Source organism: Lonchura striata, chromosome 16, assembly GCF_046129695.1.
Source record: "Lonchura striata isolate bLonStr1 chromosome 16, bLonStr1.mat, whole genome shotgun sequence".
Classification (NCBI taxonomy): domain Eukaryota; kingdom Metazoa; phylum Chordata; class Aves; order Passeriformes; family Estrildidae; genus Lonchura; species Lonchura striata.
The window spans coordinates 3,101,502-3,117,528 of NC_134618.1; the positions used below are offsets into that span (position 1 = coordinate 3,101,502).

Sequence of the window (16,027 nt, forward strand, 5' to 3'; positions counted from 1 at the left end):
CCTGCATCTCCCCATTCTTCCCTCCATTTTTCCATCTCTCCTTCGATCCTTCCACCTCTCCATCCCCCCTCCATCCTTCCATCGCTCCCTCCATCCCCCATCCTTCCACCCCTGCATTACCCACCCACCGCCCCTCTCCCTGCACCCCCCGCTGCCAGCCCAGCCCTGCCCGCTCCCCCCGCACCGTTCCCGGTGTCCCGCGCCCTCACCTCGCCTCTCCCGGCGCCGCCGCCGCTGCTTTCCCGGCGCGCTCCATTCCCGCTGCCGGTGGCCGTGTCCCTTTAACAGCCTCCGCCGGTGACACGCGTGTGCGTGTGTGCAAACGCGCGTGTGCGTGTGCTCCCAGCTCCCTGGGCTGGCTGGCAGCAGGGCCCCCCTTCTCCATCCCCCCGGATCCGGATCCGGCCCCATTCCCCCCCTCCACTCCCCGCTTATTTTTCCTGTTGTTTCGCGGGGTTGGGGCGGGGGCCGGGCGGGATCCGGCCCCTTTGCCAACGGGGATTTTTGGGGGGATTATTCGCCGCTTTCTTCCTGGTGGGATTTTTTGCTGCAACCGAAAGAAGACGGGCACAAGGCATGGCATGAGCTTCGGGAGACGGGGCTGGAGGTAAGAGCCGCTCGGGAAAACCCTTCACGACACAAAGCCGGTGCCGGGGTCGATGCCGATGCCGGGGTCGGTGCCGGTGCCTGTTCTACCGGCACCGATACCGGCACCGGCACCGGCACCGCAACCACCCCCAGCCGCATCCCGCATCATGGAGCCGCGTTATATAACGGCAGCGGAGCCGGCCCGGCCCCGGGGCTCCGGTCCGGTGCCCCCCCTCCGCCCCCGCCTCCCGGTAGCTCAGCAGAGGATGGTGGTCGGTGTGACCCTCCCCCGCCCCAGTGATGCTGCCCCCTCCGCCCCCTCGCTCTGGGGAGGGGGTGTGGGGGGTGAGGCGATGTGCTGCGTGTCCCCCCCGCCCCGGCATGGCCGGATCAGCGGGTGGGCAGAGGCAGGAAAGGGGACCAGGTGGGTCCCGCGGGACGCAGGGCGGCTCTGGGATGGAGGTGCGAGGGGATCGCGCTGTAAGGACACGGTCTCCCCAGTGTGGGCTTGATGCTTTCCCCCTTCCACCTCTGCTGCCAGCCTCTAAAATTCTTCTTGTCCTCCCTGGTGGCACCGCTGGCATCCCCGATGCTGCATTCAAACACCCAAACGCCCCAAAACCTCGGTGTGGCTTCCTGTGGATGCAAGGTGACGCCAGCCAAGGGATGGGGGGACAGGGGCAGCCTGCCCCATTCCCAGAGCCCAGGGGATGGAGGAAGGGGAAGGCCCTGGCCGGGATGGGGCCGAGCTCCACAGCAGGTCCTGCAGAGCAGCACGGGGCCATGGATCTCCCATCAGCCCACGATGGAACCCGGGGTTTGTTTTGGTGGGGCAGAAGATGGGGACGGGCAGAGGGATCAGGGCGTGGGGTCGGGGACCAGGCAGACTCGACCCCACGGAATGGCTGGGGCTGAGCATGGCTGGGGGAAACTGAGGCACGGGGTTCTGGCAACAACCAGCTAGATATCCCCAAGGTCTGGGCCATGTGGGGGTCCAGGGGTGCCATGGGGCGCTGGGCTGAGGTAGCTCTGCCTCTTGGGCACCTGCCGGTGCCGGTGGGACGTGGCAGTGCCTGGGCAGGGGAGGCCGGAGCATGGAGTCCCTGCAGCAGGGATTCTCCTGGCAGACCCTCTCCGTGCCCACCCTCTGCCCAGGGTCTGGGGGGGTCTCGGGGCCCCTGCACAGCACCCCGAGGGGCTCAGCACACAGCAGGCTGGGAGCAGCGGGCACAGAGTGAGCACTGTGCCGTGCTGGCATCTCCCCTCCTCTGGAAGCTGGGTGCTGATTTCACTCCGGCTACCAGGAAGAGGGAGGGAGGTGGCTTTGGAGTGGGGAGGACTCGCTCAAGCATCCATTTTTAATGAGCTAGATATCTATTTTTCCCCGAGCTGGCTTCCCCCACATCGATCCCTTAGCCTGCTCCCCTCCCCGTGCCAGCAGCTCCACGGCAGAGGGGAGCAGCAGGACAAGCACCCCTGGCAGTGGGACCCTCCTGCCTCCCCAAATTCCTGGGAAAGGAGTGACCCTCACTTGGGCCAGGGTGAGGTGAGAGTGGGGAAAGGATTCCCTTGTCCCCTCCAGTGGGGTCACAGCCGTGTTGACCATCCTGTGGGGAGGCGGCCAGGCAGAAGGACAGCTGGAGTGGGAGCACTTGGAGTTGGGAGGTTGGATCCTGCCCCTCTGCTCTGCAGATTTACGCTGTGCCTGGCTCAGCATCTGGCAGCTCCATGGCAAAGCCACATCGTCCTGCCTGTAGCTGTGTCCCCATCTCCATCTCCTGCTGCTCCCCAGCAGTGCCTGTGCAGGAGGAGCCGCACCGGAGAGGAGAGAGGGAATTTGGGAGGCGAGTGGGTGCTGCTGGTGTGGGAGGGAGCAGGATTGGGTGTGCAGGCGAGCAGAGCTCCTTGGCAGCATCCCACCCCCTGCCAACCTCTGCCCACCTGCCACGGGGACCAGCCACGTGTGCTGGGTGCTCCAGGGCTGGCGGCTCACGGGAGGAGCTCGGGGCTGAAGAGGACAGGGTTTGGGGAGGGCACAGGCCAGCAGAAGCTGTTTTTCCAGGGTTTCTCCCTGCTGGAGGGATGATCCCTGCCCAGCTCTTGGCCAAGAGAAGCAGAAGGCCAGGGGCTTGTGCTGGGAGCAGGATCAGAATGGTGCCTGATGTTTTTTGGAGCCCGTGCTGACATTTAGCACCCACAGCACACCAAATCAAGGAGTGCCACGGCTGGGCACTGCCCGGCTGGTGTCCACCAGCCTCGTGCCAGGGGTCCCTGCTTTACCCCAGCTCCCAGCCGGATCCCTGAGCCCAGGGGCAAAGGGGCATCAGTGCTTGTGTGGCTGTCGCCGTGTCTGGAGGGATGAAGGGTTTGGGGAGGCACAAGTCCCAGCAGCACCTCAGGAGCACATCCACACCCTGTGCTTGGAGACAGCTCTCCTGGCTCCTCAGGGGATCCTGCATTTCACCCCTTCCCGGGCCCAGGAGGGGCAGAGGAAGGGCTTGGGACACGCTGGGAGCTGTCACTGGGCTCTGGCTGGGCTTGCAGCGAGAGGAGGCCAGGCTGGGTAGGATCCAGCACATGAGGAGCTGCTCCCTCTTCTCCTTGCCTCGGGCAGGGGGAGCAGGGACCAGCTTGGCTTAAGCACGAGCATCCTTCCATGGGGTGAGAGTGAAGATGCCCAGAGGAGGCTGGAGGGGAAGGGAGCAGGGGTCCAGCTCTGCCCTGAACCTGTCCCCCCTGTACTCCTCTAGAGTGGGGGATTCCTCCCAAGGGGACAGGGGGCTGCCTGGAAAAAGGGGACAGGTCAGAACTTGCTGTGTCTGGGAGAAGGGGGTTTAGCAGAGAAGTGAAAGCTGCTGCAGGAGGGGCTGGGTGGTTAGAGGGAACCCTGCTGGTTGGAAGTTTTGCTCGACCAGGCTTGGGGCTGGAGGGCTGAGGGCTGGGGGACAGGAGCTGCATCTCCCAGTGCTCCCAGTGCTCCCAGTTTTCTCAGCAAAGCCCAAAGCGGTGGGGACCTGAGCAGAGCTTGGTGCTGACACCTCAGACAGCTTTTCCCAACTCCCTGGGGATGGGGCCGACCCTGCCAAGCCTGAGCCTGACCTCTGTGGGACCTGAGAGACTGCAGTGCTGGGGGTTCCTATCGTGACAGCTCTTCTGCTTGGCCATGAGCTGCAAGCCAGCTGAATTCACCAGTCTGCCCAGCACTGGGAGCAGCCCCCAGCAATGGGACTCAAACCAGACATTTCCCAGCCCCTCCTAAGCCTCTTTGGCCACCGCGAGGTGGGATGAGCTCCTTGGCACCGCTGGGAGCCATCAGGGGAGCGGGAAAGCTGCGCTCAGCCCTTCGGTCTCCCCAGGAGCTCTCAGGGCAGCCCCAGGAGGGAGTTTCCCAGCTCCCATCACACAACCAGCAGGTCTCCAGGGCCAGGTGGAGAGGCAAAGCCCTTCCCAAGCCTGAATTCCTGGATTGTGCAGCAAGGAAAAGCAGCACTGAGTTGGGAGCTGCGCACCGAGCCTCTGTCCCAGCTCACCTGTGTGAGTGCAGGGCTGGAGCACAAATCCACCTGTGCACGCACACACAGACAGGTACAGCACGTCCCTCCCCAAACACAACCGCTGCCCTGCGTCTCCGGGGGAGCCTCCAGAGTCCTCAGCGGCCGCTCTGCACTGCTGGCTGACCCGAGCCCTCTGAAGGGCCGCGGCCGGGGGCTGGGCTGGCACACCGCTCAGAGCCCGGCCGGTGCTCGGATCCCGCGGCACCGGAGCCGGGGCGGCTGCAGGCGGCGGAGCTCTGCAGCGGGATGCCTTTATCGCCGCCGTGTGCCCCGGGCAGAGCCGCCGGGACCGCCGGGCACGGCCGGGGAGCCGCGGGCCGCGCATCCCCGGGGCACCGGACAAAAGGCTCGGCGGCGCGGCCGGCACGGCGCTCCCGGCACGGCGCTCCGCGGCGGGCGGGTCCGCTCCGCCCGGAGAGAGACTTGATTTGCTGCATTAGTAAAAATAGACGGGCTAATGAATTCAGCTGATGCAACCCCGGCAGCGCGGGCACGGGCGGCAACGGCGGCGCCTGCGCCGGTGTGAGAGTGTGTGTGTGTGTGTGTGTGTGTGTGTGTGTGTGTGTGTGTGTGTGTGTGAGTGTGTGTATGTCAGTGTCAGTGTGAGTGTGTCAGTGTGAGTGTGTGTATGTCAGTGTCAGTGTGAGTGTGCGTGTGTGTATGTCAGTGCGAGTGTGAGCCGTGGCTTGTGCCAGCCCCCCCGCTCCCCGTGGCTGTGCGGCTCCGCGTGTGCGTGTCTCCATCCCGTGGGTGTGTGAGTGTGAGCAGGCAGCGCTGCCCGCTGGCTCCGCCGGCTCTGCCACCCGAAACCCTCGGCAGCAGCTCTGGGTCCTGGCAGGGCCATAACAAGGCCCGAGGCGGGCTGGGGCAGCAGCGGGGGCTGCGGGGACCCGGCGGGGTGGCAGCAGCGCTCGCGGGGGGTTTGTGGGGCAGTCACGGATTCTCCCGGGATCTGCCGGGGCGGTAGCAGGTCTGCCTGCTGGGAGGATCTGTTGGAGCAATACTGGACCTTCACAGAGCCCTAGAGGGGGGATGTAGGCTCCCTTACAAGGACCTGGTGCGGCAGGAGCGGACCCTCCCAGGGCCCGGCGCGACAGGGCCGGATGCTGGCAGGGACACGGGCGCCGCGTCCTTGCGGAGCGCCGCTGTCCTCGGTGCTGCCGGGGCCGCTGTCCTCGGTGCTACCGGCACATCCCGCTGGCCTCGGTGCTACCGGGCACATCCCTCTGCCCTCGGTGCTACCGGGCACATCCCTCTGCCCTCGGTGCTGCCCGGCACATCCCTCTGTCCTCGGTGCTACCGGGCACATCCCGCTGGCCTCGGTGCTGCCCGGCACATCCCTCTGTCCTCGGTGCTACCGGGCACATCCCGCTGGCCTCGGTGCTGCCCCAGCAGGGCCGGGATCCCGGGGGCTCCCATGCCGGCCAGTCCGGGCTGTGCCTTGGCCTGTGGCTGTCGCACAGCTCAGCCCCGATCCTGTCTGATCCAGGAGCCAGGGATCTCCAGGCAATGCACAAACAGGGTGGCTGATGGCCCTGCCCGTGTCTTAAGGCCTCATCCCTCCTCACTACCACGTGGAGATAGTAAACTCGCCAACAGGTTGAGCAAGCTCTGTCTTCCTGGCATCCCAGCATCCTCATTGTCTGCGCAGTGTTTGTGGTGACAGGCTCTCAGACCCCGGCTTTCTTCTCTCTCCCTGCGTCAAATCCTCCCCCCACCGCTGCATCATCACTCGCCGTGGGTGACAAACCCCTCCAAACCTCTCTGCCAGTGACGTAGCCTGTGAAATGTGCACCCTGGAGTGGATCCGGGAGGCTGAAGGGCTTTGGCCTTTGCTTTTGTCAGGTTTTCTCTCGTTGGGCTGGGAGCTGGCACTCCACTGCTGGGAAATGCTTCCCCGTGAGAGAGAAAAGGGGGGCTGGGACAGAGGGGGGTTGCAAATCTGGGCCCATCCTGTGGGACCCCAGAGCAAGGACGGTTCACCAAGTGCTGAACAATCCTGATGAAGATGGTGAGCTTGGCCCAGTCATGCGATCTGCAAACAGTGAGATGACAGGGAGAAGGGGAAGGGACAAATCTCTGCTCTCCTGCTGCTTTGCAGTGGCCAAAAAGTATATGGAGGTGTTTATGGAACTGATGGAACATCTGGGAGGGTCTATATTGGCACCTCCAAGGCAGACAGCTTCGGGTTCGTCTGTCCATCCGCTGTCTCTGGTCTGGGAGTGCCTGGGGAGGCTCAGGGTGGGCTCAAGGTGTCCCTGCACTCAGCAGCTCTGACCTCCAGGGCTTGTGGGAGCTGCACGTTGGACATCAGAGCAATGTGGCCTCAGCCCTGGGCTGCAGGAACTGCCTGGCTGCAGGCCGGGTCCTTCCTGTGGCACGGGAGGGCAGATGCCAGCACTGCCCCTTGCTGCCAGGCACAGCAGCTATTGGACCCCGCTCCCCTCCCAGCCCGTGCCCACCATCTCCACACTGGGGTCTTTCCCCAAGCACAGTTCCATGCCTGGGGGTGGTAGAAGCACCCAAATTCTTCCCAGCTCCTCTCCCCAGAGAGAAATTCCTGCCTGGCTTCCCTGCATCGCTGCCCAGATCCTCCTGTGCCCAGAGACTCGATTCTCTGTTCATCTTTCTATTGGAAGTGACTTCCAGCTCACTCAAGCTTCGGGATTTCTGTGCTCTGTTCAGGCAGCCTGAGCTCCCTGGGCTGCGGGCCTGGCTCAGCTTTCCAAGGAAAGCTGCTGAACCCCCTGAGCCTCCTGAACCCCCTGAGCCCCCTGAGCCTCCTGAACCCCCTGAGCCCCCCTGAGCCCCTCTGAGCCCCCTGAGCCCCCTGAGCCCCTCTGAGCCCCCTGAGCCCCTCTGAGCCCCCTGAGCCCCTCTGAGCCCCCTGAGCCCCCTGAGCCCCCTGAGCTCAGCCTCAAGAACCAGCCGAGCTCCGAGCTGCTTGGATGTGGTGCCAAAATCTCCTGCTGGCTGCATGTGAGTCCGGCGACTTGTCGGCATCTGTCTCCTCCTGTGACTGTCCCCTTGGGCTCCCGAGGCCCAGGGCTGCCCCTGTGCCACCACCTGCCCTGTCCCCGGGGCCAGCCAGCGTGCCCAGCGGCTCCGGCTGCGGGCTCGGTGCCACCTGCTAATTATCTGTTTGGATTGGTGCTCTGCGGCTGTGAGACACCCCGGTGCACGTTCTGTTTACTTCCCTAATTGCTGCCAAGCGCCGAGCCGCTGGTTTCAAGTTGCTCTCTCCTCTCCCCTCCCCTTCTCCTGCTTTCAGGCGGATTTAACACATGTCCAAGCACCGGCGGCCCGGCTCCGCCGTCGGGCGGCGGGAGCGGCGCCAGGCTGTCTGCACAGGGCTGGGCTCGTCCCCGGGGCTGCAGCTCGGCGGAGCCGCCCCCGAGCCGGGCGGGCTGCGGCCGCTCCCGCTGTGCCGGGAACCGGGTCCTCGGGAGGCGCCGTGTGCCGCGCATCCCGCGGGTGCTCCAGACGTGCCACCGGCACCTGACTGCGCTTCCGAGCTCTTTTTTGGGTGGCTGCTCCGTCCCTGGCTGCTCCAGGAGAGTTGGATGAGGCCGGGGATGCTGTGAGAGCGAAGGGGATGGGCAGCAGGGGGTCTGGCTGCATCCTGCTTCCAGGCTCGGGGACCACGGAGCTTGGACATGAGCAGGATGCCCTTCTCTCAGGGCCCCTCCATCAGGGCTTGACTTTCTCCATCCCAAATCAAGCAGCTATAATAATTCCCTTGCTTTAATCTCGGGTCTGGGAAGAGCTGGCAGCCAAGAAGGTCCTCAGCTCCTGTCACTGATGGATGGATGTGCCAACCACCCCTTGGGGCTTCAGGGCCAGCTCCCTGTCCCCTGCTCCGTGCACTGGGAGCTCCATGCGTTCAGCTACTTGTGCCCCCAGGGGTAGCCAGGATCAGATTTTTGGCAGGGTTTGGCGTGGCATTGGCACGCAGGCTGCGGGCAGGGCAGGCAGCAGTCGGGCAGGGCCCTGTGCCAGGCCCGGGCTGGGCAGGGGGAGGGGGCTGAGCCCCCATCAATAATTCATCTCCATATTTATAGAGGGAAATGCGTTGAATAATGGATGGCAGGCGTGGCAGGGCCCTAGGGAAGCCGGCCCTGCTGCCACTGCAACATTTTCTGGCCTGGTTTGCCGGGTGCTGCCCGGCTGCCAGGGGCTCCACAGAGATCGGCAGCACTACGGCTGGCACGGGCTCACTGCTGAGGGCTTGGCTGGCATGGTGGGCACGGGCAGCTCTGCTCCTCTGCCTCTGCCCGCTCCCCTCCACAGAAATGCACCAAAGGCTGGAGCCCCTCTGCTCTGGGTCAGGCTGGCAGAGCTGGGGGTGATCACCTGGAGAGGAGAAGGCTCCAGGGACACCTCAGATCCCCTGCCAGGGCTCCAGGAGAGCTGCAGAGGGACTGGGGACAAGGGATGGAGGGACAGGACACAGGGAATGGCTCCCACTGCCAGAGGGCAGGGATGGATGGGATATTGGGAAGGAATTGTTCCCTGGGAGGGTGGGCAGGCCCTGGCACAGGGTGCCCAGAGCAGCTGTGGCTGCCCCTGGATCCCTGGCAGTGCCCAAGGCCAGGCGGGAGCAGCCTGGTCTGGAGGAAGGTGTCCCTGCCCATGGCATGGGTGTGGAATGAGATGAGCTTTAAGGTCCCTTCCAGTGCAAACCAGCCTGTGGATCCTTCTCCGACTGCCATCAGCCATGCTGGATTCTAGGCTCAGAGAGGCATGTGAACGACCAGGGACAAATCCCCACCCATCCCTCATCACAGGGGGACGCCAGGGCTATGCAGCTTCTGGGAGGACCCTGCTCTGTGTCCCGGACATGTCCCCTCTGTGGCTGTGTCCTGCAGCCTTGCACCACCTGGTGCCATGTGCCACCCTGCTGAGGGCCCCCAGGATCTCCCCCGTCACTGGTGCCACCACCTCCCCCAGCCATGGCCACCCCCCTACCAGACCCAGAGCCCCTCACCCCACACCCCTGTGTTACAGAGAGACCTGTGGAAGATGTCGAACCCGAGAAACGGCGACACCAAGCCCCCATGTTTGCCCCGCAATGGACTGGTGAAGATCCCCACGCAAGCCAACGGCCTCGGCTCCGCCAGCATCACCAAAGGCACCCCTGCCGTGAAAAACCGCCTGTGCCAGCCTTCCTCCGTGCCTGCCATCCTCAGCCCGGCCTTAGCCCACCGCAGCGACCTGCCCATCCCCAGCCTGGCCTCCCCGCTCTCCTTGGCCACCCTGGCCAGCGTCTCCTCCCCTCCCGGCGCTTCCTTGGTGGGACTGAACGCGAGCGAGGGCTCGGAGCAGCCCTCTCCGGAGCGGCTGCCAGGCTCTCCCTCGGAAAGGCAGCTGGCCGTGGACGAGAAGATCCTCAACCGCTTGTTCTGGTACTTTTCGGCGTGCGAGAAGTGCGTGCTGGCGCAGGTGTGCAAGGCATGGCGGCGGGTGCTCTACCAGCCCAAGTTCTGGGTGGGCTTGACGCCCGTCCTGCACACCAAAGAGCTCTACAACATCCTGCCCGGTGGAGAGAAGGAGTTCGTCAGCCTGCAGGGCTTCGCCGTCCGCGGCTTCGACGGCTTCTGCCTCGTGGGCGTCTCTGACCTGGACATTTGTGAGTTCATTGACAACTACCCCCTCTCCAAGAAGGGGGTCAAGTCCATGAGCCTTAAGAGGTCGACCATCACAGATGCAGGGTTGGAGGTAGGTGACCCTGCTGAAGTGACCGGGGTGGCTGAGATGTGCTGGTGGCGGGTCGGTCCCCGTGGCCTTGGGGACACACGCACGGGCAGAGCTTTCAGTGGCCACAGTGAAGGAGCAGGAAGGTGGCATGGGCACCCCACAGGTGCTGGCAGCCTGTGGCCAGGGCAGCGGGGTGGGTGCAGCCCGTGCAGGGTCAGGGGGCTGTCGGGGCTCCATCCCTGCTGCCTGTGGGTGCTGCCAGGAAGGCAGGGCCAGGTGAGGTGGCCGTGCTGCTGGGTGGTGATGTGGCAGTGGGTGACAAGCCCTGGGAACAGGACATTCCTGCCTGGCTGGCTGCTCCCCAGCAAGGGGGTCACCTAAGCGAGGGGCTGAGGGCCAGAGATGGGGCAATTCAGGGAAGGTCCCCACTGAGGTCCTTGCCCTGTGCCATGGCCAAACACAGCACCAGCTGCTCGTGGGCACATCTCACCCGATGTGAGTTCCTGTGCTGGGAGCGGGTATCAATCCCAACCCTGCCAGCAGCACCCGGGGCTGCACCCAGGGGTCCCTGCCTGTCCCCTCCCATTCCCCACTGGTGCTGGCGTGTCCCAAGGTAGGCATTGAACCCATGACAGGGAGGTCCCAGGGAGAAGACCGGACCCAGGCAAGTCTGGGAGCGGTGGGAAGAGCCACCCAGAGGGAGCTGGGATGGGGGCACAGGGGTGCACAAGGGTGGGTGGCAGCGCCTGGCACGGCCTGACCCCCTGCCCCTCGGCAGGTGATGCTGGAGCAGATGCAGGGCGTGGTGCGGCTGGAGCTGTCGGGCTGCAACGACTTCACGGAGGCGGGGCTGTGGTCCAGCCTCAACGCCCGCATCACGGCGCTGAGCGTCAGCGACTGCATCAACGTGGCCGACGACGCCATCGCCGCCATCTCGCAGCTCCTGCCCAACCTCACCGAGCTCAACCTGCAAGCCTACCACGTGACGGACACGGCGCTCGCCTACTTCACCGCCAAGCAGGGCTACACCACCCACACCCTGCGCCTCAACTCCTGCTGGGAGATCACCAACCACGGCGTGGTCAACATGGTCCACAGCCTGCCCAACCTGAGCGTCCTCAGCCTCTCGGGCTGCTCCAAGGTGACGGATGATGGCGTGGAGCTGGTGGCCGAGAACCTGCGGAAGCTGCGCAGCCTCGACCTGTCCTGGTGCCCCCGCATCACCGACATGGCCCTGGAGTACATCGCCTGCGACCTGCACAAGCTGGAGGAGCTGGTGCTCGACAGGTAAAGGGCCGTGCTGAGCCGTGCTGTGCCGTGCCAAGCCATGCCATGCCATGTTGAGCCGTGCCGGTCCATGCCATGCCATGCTAAGCTATGCCAAGCCATGCCGAGTCATGCCGTACCGTGCTGAGCCATGCCATGCCGTGCATGCCATGCCATGCCACGCCATGCCAAGCTGTGCCGTGCCATGTCACCCCATGACAAACCATGCCAACCGTGCCAAGCCGTGCCATGCTGAGCCACGCTGGAAGCAGAGGGTGCAGCTTGGGGGCCATGGTTTGGGGACACCCATGGGTGACCAGCTGGCCCTGACACCCCGTGTCCCGGCAGGTGCGTGCGGATCACCGACACCGGCCTCAGCTACCTGTCCACCATGTCATCCCTGCGGAGCCTCTACCTGCGCTGGTGCTGCCAGGTAGGTGTGGAACACGGCTGCGCCCGTCCTGGCTCAGCACGGCAGAGAGGGCATGGTGGCACCTCCCTGGGGACGGGCCATGAGCTCAGGGCGGGCTCCCGGGGCTGGCTGAAGACCCCAAGACTGGGTGCCAGGAAGCAGAGAGCTCCTGTGAGCTCAGCAGGACTCAGCCCTGGCACCCTGACCCTGCATCCTTGCCCCAGCACCAGAATCCCCAGACCCGGTACCTGCTGCAGGCTCCCTGCCCTGGCTCCCCTCCCTGTCGCACAGCCCAGACCCAGCACCCAGCCCTGCACCCAAAATCCTGCCCCAGCATCCTGCTGCAACATCCCACATCCTGCTGAGGCTGCCCTCCCCAGCGCCCAGCTCCCTGCAGCCTGTCCCATCACAGGGCCAGCCTCAGCACCCCGCTTCAGGTTCCTGGCCCTGCCACCTGTTCCCTCCCCCAGCTTGGCAATGCTGAGCCCTGGTGCCGTGCTTGTCCCCGCTGTCCCCTGCTCATCCCCATCCCATCTTCTTTTCCAGGTGCAGGATTTTGGCCTGAAGCACCTCCTGGGCATGGGCAGCCTGCGCCTCCTCTCGCTGGCTGGTGAGACCCTGACCCTCTGCCGGGGACCAGAGACACCACAGGGCTGGGGAGGCACGGGGCATGGGGACAGACAGAGCCCTGGGGACAGCCTGGGGACAGCCAGCAGGCACCTGCACCCAGCCCAGCCTGTGGGGAGAGACGCGGGGCTGGGCTCTTGGGCTGCACTGTTTTTTGGGGTGGTGGTGTTTCGGAAGCTATGCTTTTGCAATTCAAGTTTTCTGGGGTGTTGGGTTTTGAGGAGCTAGGGGACACTGCTTTTTGGGATGCTTTAGTTTTATTTTTTTTAATACTGGTCCTTTGAGATGTTGGGTTTTTAGGCTGACCTTGGGGTGCAGGTGTTTCGGAGCACTATTCTTTAGCATGCTGGTTTTCTGGGTTGTAGTGGGTGCTAATTTTGATGGTCTTGGTATTTTGGGGTGCCGGTGCTTTAAGGTACTGGTTTTTGTGTGCATTTTTGTGTGTATTTTTGAGTGCTGCATTCTTTGGTTGCTGATCTTTTGAGTGATTTTTTTTGTACTGTTAGGGTTTTTGGGATACATTTTTTTAGCACGCTATTTTTTTGGGGGTCCTGTGTGCTGAGTTTTGAGGTGCTGGGATTTTGAGGTCCTGATCCTTTGGTCCTGTTTGGGGGGATTTTGGCGTTTTGGGATGTCGGTGCCTTTGAGATGCTATTTTTTGGATGCTGTTTTTTGGGGGCCACTGGTGTTCTGCGCTGACAGTGCGCCCTGTCCCCTTGCAGGCTGCCCCTTGCTGACCACCACGGGGCTGTCGGGGCTGGTGCAGCTGCAGGAGCTGGAGGAGCTGGAACTCACCAACTGCCCCGGGGCCACCCCGGAGCTCTTCAAGTACTTCTCCCAGCACCTCCCGTGCTGCATGGTGATCGAGTAGCGCCGGACCCGGCCCACCCCGGCCGCCATCGCCCACCCCATCTCCCTCTGGCTGCTGGGGGATTCGAGAGACGCCCCCGATTCCAACCGAGCCCGGACATCCCCCGCATCGACGCCCCCGAGGGGCGCGGGGCTCCGGGGGAAGATGGGGGCAGGCGTCGCCCCCGGCCGGAGCCCCCCGGCTGCCATGTAAATTCCCCCCCGCCGCCGCCGCCATCGCCCGCGCTCGTCCCGGTGTCCTGCCAATCCCTTCGGACAGACGAACGGACATCACGGAAGCCCAGAGTGGGAAGGCGACGCTGTGTGACCCCCCCACCCCGGCCGCATCCTGCTCCCCCCGCCCCGGTGCCGAGCGGGCACACGGCCCCGCCGCCAAGGATGCTCTGGGCACCGAGGATGCTCCCAGGGATGGGCCAGAGGAGGATGCTTATTTTTGGGTGGCGGCGGAGGCTGGATGGGTCCCCTCACGCCCCTGGAGCGGGTCACCGAGCTCACCCCCCCACCTCCCCGTGCTGCGTGTCCCCTCCAGCCCCCAGCCCCGCCTCTGGGGCGCTTTCTCCCGGTGAATAGGATGCCCCTCTCCGCCCGCCCGCCGCCCTCGCATGCTCGCTTGCTTCAGTCTCGTGCTACGGCAGGTTTCGGGGTACCCGGGGGGACGGTGACAAGTGACAGCCCCACTGAGCCCCTCCACGCGGCTTCGTCCCGGCCGGATCCTGCCCCGGGAGCCGGGCTCCCCTGGCGAGCATCCCCCGCCGCCCTGGGGACCCCACTGCACCCCGCGGGGCTCTGGGGGTGATGCCACCGCCGAGGAGCGACCCATCCGTCTGGGATGGGACATCCCGGGGGACCAGGGCCGGGTCTGAGCCACCGCGGCAGCGCAGAGAGACCACAGGAGGTGGCACCTAGGACCCACTGCCACCGCCACCGCTCTTCCAGCTGAAAAGCCATCGCCTCGATACCGGCGGAAAGCGGGGCACCGGGGGGACCCCTGGGCCGCGCCGAGACGGGACCGAGCCGGCGCGGGGCTGGGGTGCCCACGGGGACCCGGCGCGGGAGGGGCTCGGTGGCCCCCCGCGGCATTGCCCGCTGCCACGGCAGCCGGGGGAGGAGCGTGGGCATGGATATGGACACGGACACGGGCACGGACACGGGATGGGCACGGACACGGACACGGACACGCTTTCGGTTTGTTTTGCCTTTGTACCGGCCGGGAAGGAACTGCTGCACCAACTGCCGCCTCCGCTCCCTGCTTTGTCCGAAACGCCCCTTTCTGACCCCAAAATGGCGCAAAGTGGCCCTGGAAGGGGTTTTGGGGGTCCCCGGGGCTACGGGACAAGGTGGCACTGCTGGGGCCTGGAGCACCCTGGCACGGGGGTGGAGGGCTGCCTGCACCCCCAAACCCTGCAGTGTCCCTGGGCGCCGGGGCCAGGCAGGACAGCGGCACACAGAGGGTCCCCCCACCCCTGCAGGTGACAGCAGCAGTTTTGGGGTGCCATAGCCCTGCACAAGCCCCTGGTCCCGGTTATACTGACGGCACCCATACCCTCCCCTGCACCCCCCATGGCAGTGGCCCCCATACCCCCTGCACCCCTACTCCCCTGTGCACCCCTATATCCCTCCAGTGCATCTGTACACCACCAATGCACCCCACATCCTCTCGACACCCCCATTTCCCCCCCTGCAGCCTGACCCACAAGGCTCCCACAGATCCCTGACCCCCAGTTATCCCCTTGCTTCCCCAACCTCCATGCACCCACATCCTAATGCCCTGGATCCCCACATCTCCCTGGCACCCTCTCCAATGTGCCCCGAGCCCCCCAGTGCACCCACACACCCCTGTGCACCCCTGAAACACCCCAGCTCACCCTACACCCTCAATGCACCTCATATCCCCTCGGCACCCCCATTTCCCACCCTGATCCATAATGCACCCCACATCCCCCTAAACCCCATTTTCTCCTGCGCTCCCAGTCCCTCTGGGGTGCCTCTCTGCCATCCCCGTTCCCCCCGGATCCCTCATCTCCCGGACATTCCCACCCCTGGTAACACCCCGGAACCCCCTGGTACTCTCTCCTCCTGCCCCCCCCCCAGTCCCCAGTACAGCTCCTACCCCTCCCACTCCATCCCAGCGAACCCCCACTCCCAGTGACCCCCTCGGGGTCCCCCTGCACCCCGGCCCCCGCACTGCCCCGATCCCCGGGCTCGGTGCCCGCCCCGTCCCCCCGATCCCCGTTCTCCGTGCCCGCCCTGCCCCCCGATCCCCGGGCTCCGTGCCCCCCTGTCCCCCCGATCCCCGGGCTCGGTGCCCCCCTGTCCCCCCGATCCCCGGGCTCCTGCCCGCCCTGCCCCCCGATCCCCGGGCTCCGTGCCCCCCTGTCCCCCCGATCCCCGGGCTCGGTGCCCCCCTGTCCCCCCGATCCCCGGGCTCCGTGCCCCCCTGTCCCCCCGATCCCCGGGCTCGGTGCCCCCCTGTCCCCCCGATCCCCGGGCTCCGTGCCCCCCTGTCCCCCCGATCCCCGGGCTCGGTGCCCCCCTGCCCCCCGATCCCCGGGCTCGGTGCCCCCCTGCCCCCCGATCCCCGGGCTCGGTGCCCGCCCTGTTCCCCGATCCCCGGGCTCGGTGCCCGCCCTGTTCCCCGATCCCCGGGCTCCGTGCCCCCCTGCCCCCCGATCCCCGTTCTCCGTGCCCCCCTGCCCCCCCGATCCCCGGGCTCCGTGCCCCCCTGCCCCCCGATCCCCGTTCTCCGTGCCCCCCTGCCCCCCGATCCCCGGGATCCGTGCCCCCCTGCCCCCCGATCCCCGGGCTCCGTGCCCCCCCGTCCCCCCGATCCCCGGGCTCGGTGCCCCCCTGTCCCCCGAACCCCGGGCTCGGTGCCTCCCTGTCCCCCCGATCCCCGGGCTCCGTGCCCCCCTGTCCCCCGATCCCCGGTGTGGGGCGCGCGGGGGGCGGGGCCTCGCCTCTGGGCGGGGCCTCGCCTCTGGGCGGGGCCTCTCGGGCGGCACCGGGGGCGGGG

General features: G+C 65.8%; 1 protein-coding gene across 1 annotated transcript; it reads left to right on the plus strand.

The window, feature by feature from the left end:
* Positions 1 to 498: 498 nt before the first annotated feature.
* FBXL16 (F-box and leucine rich repeat protein 16) lies at positions 499 to 14,244 on the plus strand. The gene is made up of 6 exons (XM_021529676.3): positions 499 to 607; positions 9,150 to 9,860; positions 10,618 to 11,126; positions 11,454 to 11,538; positions 12,064 to 12,127; positions 12,867 to 14,244. The coding sequence occupies exons 2-6, from the start codon at positions 9,165 to 9,167 to the stop codon at positions 13,013 to 13,015; spliced, it is 1,503 nt and encodes a 500-aa protein (XP_021385351.1). The 5' UTR covers positions 499 to 607; positions 9,150 to 9,164; the 3' UTR covers positions 13,016 to 14,244.
* Positions 14,245 to 16,027: the final 1,783 nt, after the last annotated feature.

Excerpts from the sequence above, each read along its gene's own strand:
- FBXL16 (XM_021529676.3), top strand. The coding sequence starts at position 9,165 with ATGTCGAACCCGAGAAACGGCGACACCAAGCCCCCATGTTTGCCCCGC. Across the intron at positions 11,127-11,453 it reads GAGGAGCTGGTGCTCGACAG|GTGCGTGCGGATCACCGACA; the intron begins GTAAAGGGCCGT and ends GTGTCCCGGCAG. Across the intron at positions 12,128-12,866 it reads GCGCCTCCTCTCGCTGGCTG|GCTGCCCCTTGCTGACCACC; the intron begins GTGAGACCCTGA and ends GTCCCCTTGCAG.